The following is a 16339-nucleotide window of genomic DNA, read 5'->3' as shown; positions in this document are numbered from 1 at the left end:
ATACAGCAACCACACACACAACAGGACCAGAACAGATTAAGGAAACACTTAAGTTTACCCTGTGCTGTCAACATAAAATGACCCCACAAAGCATTTCTACTCCTCTGCCTCCCTTCTGAACTGATGGGTTTATTAGTAGAAGAAAAAGAAGAAAGCTGCATTTTAAGCTTTACTAAACCTTTTCCTTGGATTTTCCTGCAATTTTACACAGCATATTAATATTACTACCCTTCATAAACATTCCAGCAGTTAGTAAATTACATCATCTTCCACAGAAATAAACTATATCTCATGCACTAAAAAAATTGTCATTGGTAAAGTGCTACACTCTGAGACAACTGACGTTATAAAGCATTTTCCTCTTGAAATGAAAAATCAGTTTTACATTATAATTATATATTTCCTGCCAAGTTTTACATTCCTTACATTCTAATGAGAAGGCATTGGAATTATCAGGAAGATGAAATCTTTGCTCATATTTCATAGCTGCTATGAGCTATGAACATGAGCTATATGCTTATTCTTTTTATTTAAAATAATTACCATATTGTTTGGATACTAAATTAAAGATCATCTTATATAAAAATAAGTTAGCCCTCCTATTTTAGCATTAAACTATGCCTAGCTTGAAAGCAGCAATCCAGAAAAAGAGAGATCCTATAATACCCAAGAGGGCAGGGTTGCACTAGTCAGCATTCTATTCCTCAGAATGAAACCGCAAAGTGGGCTCCAGTCTTAAAGGCCATAAAACATTGCTAACTGCTGCATTTAACATACCCAAGAGCACACTGAGAGGTAAGAAGAGATGCAAAACTATAGGAAGATGCTAGAGCCCAAATTCCAGCTATGGCCCAAATCCTGATCCTGAAAACATTCTTCAAGTTGTGTCGAATCATAAACAAGCCTGAACCCCAGAAACGCATCTGCTTTCACTCACTGAGATGGCCAAGATATGCTTCTGCATGATCATAAAAGTTTTGGTGTTTAGGACAAGAGTAGGAAATTGCCAAGTATGACTCCTACAACAAACAAAGGAAGAAAAATACAAGCTATTTCCGTTTCAAGCTGTACAAGCAAAAATATTTTAAGAAATGCAATATATGCTCTAAAAAAAATATCTCCTCTGGTAGCTTCTTGATGCAGTGGGAATGATAAAGGGAAAACACTGGTACTAAAATGCTAAATTTTTTCAGAGTTTAAAAGTGTTATCAACATAAAAATATCCCTCTCTTTTTCTAACATTTCATCTCTTCTAGCCAAATTTACATTGTTTCAATTAAAACCCCAGTGACAAGTAAGAGTTACACTATTTGAAAAATCAAAACCGCCTGGTTTTGCACACTTGGATCTAATAGCAGCCCTCTTGGTCTAGTTATGCTTCCAACAGAAAAATTTATAATCCCATTAAACAGCTATTTTCCTTTTTCATGATAAGGACAGACAACATTACATGTCTTCCTCCTCCATCCCTCTTCTCATCACTTACTGAGCTGAGAGAATGAGTATTAACTACATACCTTCTTACTCCCACAGTCCCTCTTGTGTCTCAATTGTGCTCTTTTTATTCACAAAGTACACTTACTACTCAGAACACCGTAACAGTACTGCTAAAGTCAGTTTTTAGACTTGAATTCCTAACTCTGTAAATATCTCTGTGTAAACAAGGTTGGCCCAGCGACAGCTCTAGCTTCTCTGCTGGATGCTGTGGCTGTGCACTCTGGATCCTCCTCTCTGCCATACTTCGCCGATCTTCTTATTCTGCAATCTTCTGCACTGCTGGAGAATCGATCTTAATATAGCAATGAACAAGAGAGAAGCAATCTTAATTCCTTTTGCCAAACCACATCCAAAATTCCCTACCTAAATTCCTGTCATCATGACAAGCCCTGTCATCACAAGGGAGCCATTCCGCTCTGACTCTCTAAAGTAGTTATTCAGTACCATTAAAATTTAGCTCTTCATGAACCCAAAGTAGATTAAAAATAATTCTGTTTGATTATGTGTGCGTGTGTGTGTGAGAGGCGAGTTCTTATTTTGTTCTTTTGTTATTTGTAAAGTACTACGTTTTCAGGAAAATGAGTTTATTTCTATATTACAAGATTTCAAAAGTTATATGGATTATTTTTTACGTCATTCAATATATCTTTAGAAGCCTATATGTAGTTTAACATGTGACTACTTATTTATAAAAAACATTCTTCACTGAGGAAAAGGGGGGGGCAGATTAGTAGAAAAATTAGTAATATTACTGATTCACAGATTTCCTTAGATCATCCATTATCATTAACATTATTTACCTTTTGGTCAGCTTTAAAAAAAAAAAAGGTAGCCACTAGAGAATTTATGCCCTGTCCCACCCTCACCTGTTTTCCTTGCTTAAAAGTAAACTTTCATTTAGGACATAATGGCCTTACTGCTGTTTAGATTGAAAACATAAAAAGGCTACGTGAGGTTTTTGGTGTTGGTTTTGTTTTTCTTTGAAAATAAAATTATACGTCAAATATTACATGGTATTATTTGTTTCTCTTTTGGGAGGAGTGGAAAGAGGTGCACAGATGGCTATTAATTGAAAAGCAGGGGCAGGTCAGCAGATTTTATTGCAATGTCTATTACCTATATCCAGGGAGTAATGGAAAGCATGAAACAAAAAAACAGTTATAGAAGATAGGGACAGAATACTGAACTTCATACAGTAAGATGCTATTCAGTAGCAGTTAAAAATAGGAACATGCAATTAATGAGGCTTCATCTGAATGGTGCCGCACCATTGCAAAGAAGCAGTTATGGGAGAAAAAGCACGTCTATACTACAAAAAAATTAGAAATACAGACAATAAACTTGAATAAATTGAGCGGAGTTATTCCAGGTACAGTTCACTTACAGTAAGTAAAACAGAACAGCCTTACAGTGCAACTATATGCTCAAAGGACAAGTAACTTTTGAATCTACTTTATGCCTTCTGCCATAGAATCAAAAAGCCCTTAGCAAAAGCCCTGTTACTGAAATTAACGCTATTTCTTTATAAAAGCAAACCCCCAAACACTGAAACAGTAACTGATACAGGCTGAGGTTCCACAAAGCTCATTAACAGGAACAGAAATAAAGTCTTTGTGTCTCCACCATATTTCAGCATCTTTCCTCCAGCCGTTTTCACTGCCACCTTCACGTAATTGATCTATTCTAGCAGTTTCCTACTACCATATTCTATAATGGAAAATAAAGTAATGAACATTCAAGGTCTAATCTTCTGACACTGATTCAGACATGGATGTTCCAAGTATTTACAACAGTGGAAATACCATTCTGCAAAACCAGAGGCCACCTGCATCCAAAAAAACCTGCCTTCAATTACGTGTCTCCTACCTGATCAAACTGAAGATCTTCACCTCTTTGGAGAGATCTGGACAAGAGCTTTTCCTGTAAAAAAACATAAAAAGAAATATGAATGCAATTGACCATTATCAAAGATAGATTCCTCCTTTCTCAGTTATATTAGGGAGCAAACAAATAACTTTTAACGTGAATATCTGCATTAGTTTTCATCTAGAACCATTTACAAAGACATGAAGTGTACTCACAAAACAGAGATGTAAAATTAATTTTGTAGCTTAGTAGTAATATTGTTCAAGACTGATACACAGAAAATGTCAAACATCTTTCCCAAACAGCAGGGCCTACAGCAGTGTGCTCAGACATAGCTGGCAGTGAGTGCCAAGAGTAACTCAGAAGGAAAGCCATTCCCATTTGAATTAACAAGGATATTCATGTTCATAAGGCAGTTATTGTAAGCTACAAGAATGAATTTTAAAATGCTTTCACCAAGGCAGAGACAATTGTTCAATAAATTTCCAGCCTGCACTTTCCCTGAACGGCAATGAAAAATAGCTAGAATATCTAGTCCAGAAAAAGGAGAATGTCCATAATAATTTGCTTTACATTTGAAATAACTCTGGAAAGATGCAAAGCTACAGAAAAGATGCCATACTAATAAAATTTAATTATTAGAATATTTCACTGCTACCCATACCATAAGACAAACTGCTCTGTTAAAAGCAAAATTAAATTATATTCTTAACAAAATAACATAGTGAGAATTAAAGCATTAAGAAAACAAAACAGTCATGAACTGTAATAGTAGTGTAATAGTAAATCTTATTAGTCACTGTGGAGAGTACTAAATCACACAGTTTCAAAAGATACAACTTTTATAGTCTCTTGGTAAAAAAACAAACAAACAAACAAAAAACCCAGACAGACAAGACTAAGCCCCACTTACAGGCTCTGAGAGTCAATGATTTACTGTAAGCCAAGTGCCACAGTAACAGCTTTAAAGGTGAATTACGAAGTGGTAAGATACATAAATGGCTGATGAACAGTTCTTGCTACTTAAAGAAATTTCAAGCTACTTTTCACTCCATTATAAATGAATCAAAAATGTTATCTTTGATGAGGAAAGCAGAAAAAGTGCTCAAGGTGAGGAGTTAATAGCTCACATTATATTGCAATAAGCAAACAAAAAGCTTCTATGAAGCCAGTTAAGACAAGTAGTAAGCTGGAAGAGCTGTTAACCTGCCTGGTCTGGGATGTAAAAGGCAGTGTCAGCAATACTGACAGCCAGTATTGCTCTCAACAGGTTGTGCCTCAGTTAACATAAAATAACTGCTCAGTACTTCAGTAACAGAAAACACCTATGCTGTCAGGCTGTTGACAAAAAATTAAAACCCAGTATTGCTTGGCATTTAAGACTTGCAAGGCTGTATGTTAAAATTGGGATTGCATGTACCAAGTCCAGATTCAAACCGACAGCTTATTTTCACTTGTTCTAATCGTAATCTTGAAAATACAACACAATTTCTGGCATTTGCTGCTATGAGTGCAACTGTATTTCTTGTCTAAAAGGACATAATCTCTGGTAAATATTACAGCCTCTGAAAAGTGGAATTCCCAGGCAACCTGAATGCCCAGGCAAAAAGCATTTGCCTACTCTGAAAGTATAACTGGAAATAATATAGGTACAAGTTCACAACTCATTTTCACTTTCCATAATCCAAAGAAACTCACTTAATTGCCTAAGAAGACACTATGTATGCTTCCAGTACGCCTAAATAATAATTTAAAAAAAATAGTTCTATTTGTTCATCAGTGATGTATTAGCCAGTGCTCTTTCACTGGGTATTCAAAAGCAAAGGGAAAAGATTTCAGATACTGGCAAAGAAACATTGTTTTTAATTTTTACAAATTCATAGGATTTTACATGTCAAGTCAGTTCAAAATTCTGTTACGAGAACTGATGTTTCAGAGCTTTTGATATAAGCTCTATAGAGCGCTTAGAACTCTCTTTTAACTAGAATTTCTCTCTCCCCTTTTTTTACAAGGGAACATCTATTGTAGGTGAATTAATGTTATCTGTCCTATGCTTTTAGATAAACTACACAAATAATTGTAATCTTATCTATACAGCAAAAACACGAGAAATGTTCCACCCTATATAAACACTGTATAATGCTAAATAAGCTGAAGGAAAATAACTAGAAAACTATTTCCCAAGAAGATAAAAAAGTGACTTTCATGTAAGAAGATGGTAAAAGTCTGGTTCCTTATGCCTCCTCACAAGACAATGCCCCGACAGGCCAAGTTTCCACCATGGTACTACGAAACTATTCTACAGGTGAACAAACACTGGGTTTATTATACCCACTGCACCTGTCCAAAACCAGAAACAGCTAGAGAAAAGAATGGCAACAAATCAAAGAGAAGTTAAATACTCTGTAAGTCTTCAGATGAACAAGTTGAAATTCATGTCAATAGATAGCAAACTGTCTTTAAGATAGGTCTGGTTTTTCCCCTACATTCTATACTAATGGAAACACTTCTGTACATCAAATGTTGATACAAGTTCTAAGATTTTTAGTATCAGAAAGAATGAAGACTTGACAAGTTCATAATGCTCCCTATTATTTTTCCTCAGCATTAAAGATTTTAACTGCTAATAGGTAAATATCACCATAGTTAATATAACACCAACCAAACAAATGTGACATAACCAAATGATACTCAAAGGGGTTTATCAAGGCCTCTGATTTATTTGTATGACTTCAAAATTTATTTTTGTTCAGTGTCGCCTTCTAATTCTGCTTTGTCACAGCCCCAGTCATCTCACATGACTTACAAAAGTCTACCCAACAGTATAAAGAAAAGGTCTAGAAACTTTCACTGAATTAATAATTTAAGATTTATTTTCCTGGCTTCCTGAAGTTCTGAGAGATGGAAATAATAGGTCTATATTTACCTTTTACAACTGAAAAGAAAAAAGAAAAAAAAACCCAAAAAAACCCACACAACAAAAAACCCAAACCCTAAACTAGAAGAAACCCAACCCACTACTGAATTAACCAAAGAGCAGTTTGCATCCATTGTGTAAAGCAGAAATGTCAACATATGGCAAGCAGCAAACATCAGGATGTAGGCAGACGTGTGTGCTGTGCAAACAGCTACACCCATGGAAAAAGGTACCACCTGTTGGCCCCTCTCCAGTATTAATTGGCACCGTCCTCCGGTGGCTAACACACCTCAGCAGGGTGGCTCAGGTGAACACAGCAAAGCTGACATACTTGTTTCTGTCCTCTAAGCTGCAAGTAAGAAACCAGAGAAGCGATGCTGCCTTGCCTCCTGTACCCTAAGTGCTGAGCAGTGCCTGCATCCTTGCCCTAGCGTCAGAGCAGCATACGAGAAACACTGTGCTGAAGAAATGCAGTGTGCTAAATATTACTACTTTCAGACGAACTTTTGAAGGCACCTAGGCAAGACTTGCAAAAGCATGCATTGCTAGTCTGAGCAATGTTTAGTTCATCTCCGTGACGGACTAAAATAGCTGGTGTTGGTAACAGCCTTAAATAGTTTTGCTAGTTAGTTTTGGCTTAAACATGAGACTGAACTACGATTTAGTAACTTAGCAGCTTACACCTAGTTAACAGCTTGGTAACTTGGTGGCATCATGTCAAACACTCTGCTTAAATCTGTATTTATATACAGACTGACAAAATACAAGGTAACTGAGTTGAGGAAGGATGGTATTGTGCCTCATAGTCATTCTTCCTCAGCTGAGGAAGAGTATTTTAAGCTACCATAAACTGTGACTGAGCCCTTTTTCCTTTAAAACTATATACCACTACAAAAGACTTAGAAGAATTTACTTTTTAAAAAGTGTTTTAATTTAATTTGCTCACTAAAAGGACGATCTTCCTTCCTGTGGTTATGCTCGCTACTTGAATCATTTATTTTAAGCACTTGCTGATAAGTTCTTTATGCAACTTTGGGAACTCTGCAGTATTACTATTTTGCAAGCAGAGAACTCTTAATTAAATCAGCAAAAGGAAACTACTTTGTTACTTACTGAGTATCCTAAGCAAATTCACAGCCAGAAAAACCATTTAGTTACTTTCTAAATTCACAAGTCAGTTACTTCTAAATGAAACCCATACATCTAGCCAAAACGGTACTCTACCCTTATCACCCTCAGGTCCTGTCTTGATTTGAAGCTACTATTTCATTTTTTAAAATTATTTTTTAAATTAGATTTTTGCTCCCCTACTTCATCTTCAAGTTTTGCAAAGTGTCTAGCTCCTAACTTTAATTGCTCTGGCTCCAAATTCCCTCCAATAGCATCATCTAACAGCCTAGCTTCATCTAACACTTTAAAGATTTATGTAACATTGTATGTATTCTCTACATTATTGTTTGTAGCCAAGTCATCCCACAAATTCAAATCACACTAAAATGATAAAGGGCTTTCCTCTCTTCCATTAAAGCCTTTTCTCAAGTCGGTGCTTTTCCTGTGCCCTTTCAGCCTTTGGTCTTTCATTTTAGATGTCATACACTAGAACTGAATATTCACTATTTATATGAAATACTATGTACAAAAATAAAACCACTTCACCATTTTGGTAATTCCCTTCACTGAGACACCTAAGGATTTCCTTCTGCCTCTGTGTTACACAGGCTCAGGTTGTTTCACTTTTCCCCAGCTTTTGGCACCTCTTAAATGTCTGGGTTTCTACATAGTCCTTCCTTCCCAACACTATAAAATAAGGAATGCTGCCTATATGTGTAAATTTACATTTGATTGCATTAAAAAACATTTTGTTTAAAAGAATTCAACTTAGCAAATAAACCCAGAGAGAACTGTAAAAGACCTTCACAAATGATTACCCCAGTAATATTTATAATTTCTTATTTTATCCCAAAGAATTTTATACATACTGTATACACACAAAATAGCAATGTCAGGATCTGATTAGTAAAAGATCCTGACTAAGGCAGACTTCATGCAACCACCATAAAGGCTCACCAGACAACAGAGCTGGGAATCACTCTTCCTTGAAAAGTGTATTATTTCATTAGTTACATGGGTTTTCTAATTTTTAATTTGGCAAGATGTTTCAATTTGCTATGATTAACAGATTTTAAAACATTCATTTAACAGTCAGCAGCATGGCAGGGAGACACAGCCTGAGAATGTTGTCAGAGCATTTATTTAATCTGCTCTAGGGACAAGTTCTGCAGCACAAGTGAACTCCAGGCCTATTATATTTACCTTGCTACTAGTATTCTGGTTAGGAGATTTAACTTTGAACTAGCTGTGTGTTGTACAGGAAAAGCCCTCTTCAGCTCATCCAAATCACAGCCAACCTATGTCATTCTGGTCAAACACCACCCTCCCCATGTGTTTGGCAGATGAACAGAAAAGGGGCCAAGGGAGCAGCATTCGCAGCAGTAGGCACGCAGGCCACCCTGAGTGGAGCAACCTGTCCTTCCAGCCACAACATCAACACCCCTAGAGCTCTCCTCTTATTTCTTAGCCACATACCCTTCACCATCTGCATGGCCCTTTTCCTACAAAGTTTCTGTGCTTTCTTATCAAAGCCTCCTGAATACATGAGTCTTTTGGATGTCTACAAGGAAAGAGACAAGTTCCATTTAAGTTGTAGGCTTGTCTGGTACACACACACACACACATACATAATGTATACCTAAGTAGGTGTATATAAAGAAATGTTTCATTTTCCTCAGCCTTTGATCTACTAATGGTTTCAGTTGAAGATGATTCCATCAGCAACACCACAAAATGTGCTTAGCCCCATTTTTGTGTTCTTTTGGACTGCTTCACAGTAATATTTTTTCCTAAAGTTTCAAAACTGGGGCTCAAGTCTTCACACGTGCACTTCTGCACACAAACACTCTGCAAGCTGTGAAGAAGCAAACTCTGGAAGCTTGCTCAGCAAGTTTCCAAGTTAAAAAAAACCTTCCCATCCTAGAAATTTCCAAGTTAAAAGAAATCCATTTATTTCAAGATCATGTGATCTAGACTGCCAATGGAATTTTGCATTTCGCCTGATCTGCAATATATGCTGGCTACTATATTCTTCCAGGTGTTGGGTGTTAATACTTTGGAAAACAAACCAAATGCATCTTTTCTTGAAGTATATGGTCAAAGTATTGCTTCAAAAAACATCAACAGGAAACACACTTTGCAGTGGTACTGAAGAAACATTTTTTGTCGTTGCTATTTCCTTTTGTAACTTTACAGAACTTATGGATACTAAGAGTTTTAGTTTCCAGTAACCACTACGTAACAGTTTTAATGAAAGTCAATAAAACATAATCCAGGTAGCCACCCCTGTTTGCAAAAGCCTATTTATTCTTGAAGTAATCCCTTTGAAAAGTCAACAATATCTGGGGACATTTTTTTTCAGTAGCCATACATACGATAAAACAGACTATTTTAGAAAAAAAGCAGGACCATTTCAAGGGATACTATGAAAAAAAGGACTCACCAAAGGTTCAGCCATTACAACTTCAATTTTCTTTTCAGCCTGAACAGCAAATTCAGCAAAGAGGCTTTTGATGACATACTCGCCAGGTTTGACATCTGGATCAATAGTAATGTTAGACATGATGATGCCTCTCTTTTCCCAGGTGGAAACAACACTTGGAGAAACTCTGCGTTTATTTACTCTGCTGGGTGGTGTGGAGGCTGTAGGAAAAAAAAAAAGAAAAACAAAGAGCTATAAAGAAGAGCTTCTAAACACAGTAACTGTCACTTCTTTACTTTCCCATGCTCCACACGTATTCACACAGTAAATTCTGTAAACCAGAAGGAGGAAACAACTTAGCTATAACATCCAAAAATAATATATTTTTTTTAACTAGGTGGGGAATTCAACTCTAAGTTGCATAAAGCTTTACAATGTAACTCATTTTTTGTTACTGATAAACCCCAAAAACTGTCTTACGCTGTGTAAACGGTCCCTTTCTGAATACAACTGTATGACAATCATGATAAAGATTACAGCTTTTAATAACTGGTATATTCAGTTTGAGTATGACTAAAAATCAAAAGGTTCAATGTAAAGAGTTATCTCCTTGTATTGTGAGAGGCATCTGCTTGATTCCATTTTTCTGAATCGTCCATGAAATTTAAGTTTCTATTTGGTGTCCAAATATCTGCAAGACAAATACTTCTTTGGCCCCTCTTGGCACTTTTGGTGAGCTTATTTTCCTAACAAGAACGCAAACCCTTTCTAAATATGTCATACTAACTATTTTTTATCTACCCTTTAGTCACAAATCTGAAAAACTTGTTCCTTATCAGAAATAATAATGAATCTATCAATATAAATAGCAATGAATATATTAGCCTCCCCCCTAAGGATTACTGCTTTCACCTCTATACTGAAATTGTCATATACTAAGTTTACACATATTTACGCATCTTTGTTATTATTTTCCTCCCTAACAACTCAAAAATATTATCATAGCTGCCACTCAATCTGAACTGCAGTACTGAAAATCAAGTATCAGAACTCATGTATGAGTTTAACACACACATACCAACCACAGTAAATAACTACAATTCTTGTCCTACACACTGCAAATCAAAATAAATATTGACATCTCTACTGATGCCCTAGATCTACCCAGAAAGATCTGATATTTCTCTAGCATATTCCACAACTGCAAATGTTACTTTTTTTATTGATATTAGGAATTGGTATTAAGAATTGTTAACTTTTTATGGTAAGATTTTCCTAAGACAAGGAAAGGAGCCAAGTCTCAGTCTATTTTATTGTATTTTATACTGCACTTTGCTCAGGTAAGGCTTTTTGCAGTTAAAGTGTGAGGAGATGCACTTGTCCAGTTTTGATGAACTTGCAAAACTGTTGTCTTTTCAAGTTGTACATGTGCAATTCCTATTAGCTAAATATTATCCACAGGTTTTGCTCAAACATTTTTTTCAGTGTTCAACTCATCCATGAAAATAATGATTGCCATGAAAACCAAACCTTTGGTACTTCACATCTTCTTCATAATTTCTTCTATCAGTTCAGAAAGTTACATTTTACATAACACAGATCTCCTCGACTTCCATTGAAAGTAATGATTTATCAAACATTTTAGTGAAGTGAGAAATTCAGCAGGAGTCAGAACAGTCACAACTACCTTAGCCTCTAATCAAAAAGGAAGGTTTCCTTGCATAAGGTGATGATAGTAGTCGTGTTTTTTTCCCCTAAGTTTTTGTACAAACTCATAGTTGAAGTAGTGCATATTTTTTCCTGTACATAAATTGCAGTATGCCATCTTCAAGGCTGGAAGGACTTGCCAAGGTCGCAGAGTTGAGTTCCTGGCAACCAAGGGCAACATCAAAATGGCACACTGCATGCCATAAAGCACTTCTGAACATCCTCTAACATTTTGACCTAGCACTTTGATCTTGGTAACAGAGGTCCTAAAAGACACAGAAAAGCATGTGCCACACAGCACAGGCAATGGGAGATCAAAGACAACGTTCTAGATCCCTGTAGTGGAAGTTCGCTAGATGGAAGTAAACAAAGGCATTAAGAAACAGAATAAAGTGCATGCTACAAAAGAATAATGACAACCCAAACCATCTGACTTTAAAGAAGAATTTGTTCTTATCCCATATCTGATGATTAGCTTGTCCCTCAGTACAGAAGCATAAAAGTGTCAGGCGCTTTAAAAAAATTTTCTTCACAATGTCCACATTCTCCAGCATCTGCACTCTTGTCATTCTTTAGCCCCAATACTCCCAAAGGCAACCCGGGAAACAAGAGAGATGCACGTGTTCAAGGAGGAGAGCACAGAGGTTTCAGGAGAGGCAAAAAGAAGGAATATATCCACCCTAGCCATAGCAGGTAACAGACAGGAACACCAAGTATGAGACAGACAAAACAGAAAAATGTTGCAATACACAGATTATGAAGAACTCTTCTTTCATCTCCATCTGCATGCAGACGAACAAAATAAAAAAAAAATCAAGTACCTAAGAAAAATCAAGTATCCTAAAAGATACCACACATTTCTAAGTAAACAGTTGTTTCTATCCCGAACGTGAGAGTTTCTAAGAAAGCTAAAGCTCTGTTCTACTCAACAGACAAACTGGACTCTCTATTATTTTAAATCATATACTGAAGGTAATAGACTGGAAAGAAATGCGAGAAGTTTAAATCTCCTTGGGAACATCATTAGCTGTGTCTGGTCAGAAGGAACTTAGCAAAGTAGCTGCTTTGGCTCCTTCTCGACTTACCTACTGGAGCATGCCACAGTCCCCACATTATCAGGACTGGGGACTTAAGGGAACATGCCACAACAGCTCTGGCCCAGTCCATGTTCCTAACAATGAGAAGCTGGTATTCAGCCAGCTCTTCTCTCTCTCTAAGGAAACTAAGAAGCACTAATGTGCTCCTTAACCCAGAACTACATCTAGATTCGCTTTCACGTGGACAAGTCTTAAAGTGTTTACACAATACACTTACACTTCTGTCTCATCTTCAAAACACTGCCTTTAAAAGTCCCTGTCATTTAAGAATCAGGAAAAAATTGAGAGCTGGTCATCTTCAAAGTACTATCTTTACTTAGTGTTAGTAAACTAATCCTGAGTAAGAGACCATCTCAGCATGTTAACTTCCAAAGCCTCAAAACAGCCTCTATCACTAAGGATGAAACCTTCCCATCCCAGAAATTTCCAAGTTAAAAGAAATCTATTTATTTCAAGATCAGGGAAACGCTGTTTAGACTGACCTAAATCCAGGCATACTGCAGACAAATCCTCCTACCACCCTCACGTGACAACATAGGAAATCAACTCAGAATGGGTAAACTGGACAAAAATCTAACCCCGGCAAGAAAAATTGAAGCAACTGGACTACAACCACACCAGCTCCCAGATGTGCTGTGACAATTTCAGGGCAAAGCAGAGGGCACAACCATCAAGTCAGGGAAATGTGGTACCAGGACTGCCTTACATCAGTCTGCAATGTCACAGACCCCACTCCTCGGGACGTTTCACACAGCCCCCTTCAGACGGCATAAGCTGCAGTACTGTCAGAGGATGCAACCCCTCCCAGCCAGCCATCTTCTTCCTGTACCGCCTCCTACTCCTGTGCAAGCGAACGTAAGCGTGCAGCTCCGTAATGAACTGAGAAGTGGAAAAGCAGCATACGTATTAATTTTTTTTTTCCCAGGTTAATTTTGACACAATCAGTTGTCCAATTCACTCACCACATGACTGCACATATGCTTATGCCAGCAAAACACGAAAGTCAATGGAGGGACAGCACTTGCCTTTTTACTCTTCCAGCAGCAAAGCAGAGTTAAGACTATCCTGCAGCCGTACATGTTACTAACCTCTGCGTTCACATGCACAAACTCTTCAGTTGGTAATAAACCTCCCCAAAAAAACAAGGGCAAAATGTCAAACTGAAGCAATTATAAATGCTGCCGTGAGAGAATTACAATTATCTTAGTTTTGCTGAAATGCCAGTGTATTCAAAAGGCAGAATAAAAGACTAGGATTTACTTTTATCTATGAACTTGCTGAGGACTCCAATTCATGACAGCATTAATAGTCCACATTTACGACTCTTGCCTTGCATATGACAATGTTCATGGGTTTATCTGCTACGTAAAAAAAATCCACACAGGAAGGAAAAAGGGGAGGGAGCTTGACTGTGTTTAATAAGAAGATACATAGTAGTTCCTTAAAGAAAAGTCAAAATCTATTATCAGATTTCTTAACTAGGTCAAACAACATTGTTATCTGGTATAATTATGTTCAGTGGGATTCATTTACTCATGAACTTACTATCAGTAACACCGTAGGAAGGGTCTAAGTGTATTTTAAATAGCATGTTTAATGGAAAAAAAAATCTCATTACAGGACAGGATTAAATAATTTCTTTCTACTATTCTTTGCCATCAAAGCATAAGCCGTTCTCTGCTCTTAGCTTCCAGAAAAAAAATTAGAGTTTCAAAAATTATTTTGAAGCTTCAAAACATGGACCATTTTACAGAACTTCAGATGAAATCCGGAACAAAAAAATCATACCACTTGCAACAGTTCAAAAAAACCTCACCTACTTCCATAAATTGCTTGAAAACACTGACTGTTACTCACTTGAAACAATATCCTGCTTGTTTGCTCTGATGCAAGCTAGTGCTATGTGGGAAATCTGGGAGCAAGTGCCATAGGAAATCTCTGTTAAACAATATTGTTTGGTTGCTAGGGCCACACCAAATTGTTTGGATAGTTTGAAGGAACAGTAAAACAATACAAAGGATAATTAGACAGCCAACATACTCCTGAGTCAAAAGGCAACACACCCAGATGAATGCTAAATGAGAAACAATGTTGTTTCGTCTTAAACACAAATGTCCATAAAGGTTACTTGTTTCTATCACCCTGCTTCTCTCTGTATAGCCCAAATGCGTCAAGTATTTGAGATGTAAGTAGTATCCTGTTTACCAACAAGATTATTCAGGATTCAAACACACAAAGCAGGTACCAAAGCGTAACGAACACATCCCAGCCTGTGACAGTCTATGAGTGCGTTTTACTTCATGGCTAATATGAAACAATGATTTTTAGCTGTCATACAATTTTTTTGGTACTACTTTACACTTCGCCAAGTGTTGACACTTCACGTGTTCTAAATAGTACTAAGTTTTTCACATTTTTCCTACAACTGAAATACGCTTTCAGCTGCTGCTGTTTCTCAAGAAGTTGGACTGGTCTGACTGAAGCAAACCTTCCATCAGGTATCTCCCCACTTTTGAGATACCTGAAAATACATCTAGAATTATTTTATGGTTTTTAAATAAGGTATCCAAACAGAAAATAAGGATACTCAATGCACTTTTGATAGGGCCTCCACAGTTTTCATCAAGCAGATGATATGCTTGGTTACTATTTTTAAAGTTCACTGCTAAGGCAGTAAATCATTTCACACAGCTTACATTTAATGATTAAGCTTTCTGTTATTATTTTTGCAGCACATATAATATCACAGTTACTTTTAAGTTTCCTGTGATACTTGCTGCAGAATAGGGTTTGCATGTCCCACTGGCAAAACAAAACCTCCTCAAGATTGAAAATATGATCTGTGTGGTTACTTAAAGGTATTTTAATTAAGCTCCTTGTCTTCTACACTGATAAACATCTAGAACACTTCATCCTTCACAGAAATTATATTAATATACATGGAAACACATCTGTAACAATTGTTAGAGTGCTTCATAGCAACAAATCTTCAGTTATTTTCCCAAAGGAATCATTATTTTTCTCCTAATAAGGACATCAATGCTCAAAAGGAATCGCAACCTATCCAGCATCATCCCAAGAAATTCTAAGCAGAACCAAAAAGTTAAACTTCGTTTTCCTGCCTCCCAGACCAGCAGTCTGTTTTCTAGGGTGCACAACTTCTTCAGAAACTCTATCATTATTTCACAGTTCTACAGTTCCTGTAGAACATCAGGTTTCTATTCCAAAGTCTCCTTACTCCTATCAGTGGAAAAGCCTCACGATTTGAACAAGAGAAATGGTGAAAATCTTTATGAAGACAACACTTGCTCTAATAACAGATGCACACTCCAAATCTTAGCCCTCAGTCTACAGACAAATATAAAGAAAGATCCATTCTTCACTTTTATCTCTTGGATTTGCTTTCAGAATAGTGATGGGAGGATGCAGTTGCTATTCATCTATCCAGCCTGGGTTGCTGAAGGTTGCTGAAGCATGTGACAGCACAGCAGACCAGCCAGGCCTACTACACTGTTTTTTGTCCAAACTATGTACCACTAGTGATAGTGAATGGAGTCCGTTCATAGATTGGACTTATTACTACCTTACTAGCTCTAGCTGTAACTGAACCGCAGCTGATCTCATGCACAGCCAGCACCACTGCACATATGACTCTGGCTCGTTCCTTGGTTTGCCAGCATCACGCAAGTGCTGGAGTCAGCAGTCTGCAGAGATGGTGGATAC

At 37.0% G+C, this 16339-nt stretch overlaps 1 protein-coding gene across 13 annotated transcripts in view; it reads right to left on the bottom strand.

Moving 5' to 3' along the window:
- FRYL (FRY like transcription coactivator) overlaps nt 1-16339 on the bottom strand; it is a 180279-nt gene that overhangs the window by 101865 nt on the left and 62075 nt on the right. For all 13 annotated transcript variants that reach the window (XM_037383559.1, XM_037383467.1, XM_037383473.1 and 10 more), the window contains 2 exons: nt 9834-10033; nt 3364-3417 (listed from right to left, as the gene is read on the bottom strand). In XM_037383559.1, the coding sequence (XP_037239456.1) occupies nt 3364-3417; nt 9834-9953 (174 nt within the window). In that variant the 5' untranslated portion in view covers nt 9954-10033. The remainder of the gene's footprint in view (nt 1-3363; nt 3418-9833; nt 10034-16339) is intronic.

This window comes from Falco rusticolus, chromosome 1, assembly GCF_015220075.1.
Source record: "Falco rusticolus isolate bFalRus1 chromosome 1, bFalRus1.pri, whole genome shotgun sequence".
Taxonomy (NCBI): Eukaryota; Metazoa; Chordata; class Aves; order Falconiformes; family Falconidae; genus Falco; species Falco rusticolus.
The sequence above is the reverse complement of the archived record's forward strand: the minus strand, read 5'-3'. Positions and strand labels throughout refer to the sequence as shown.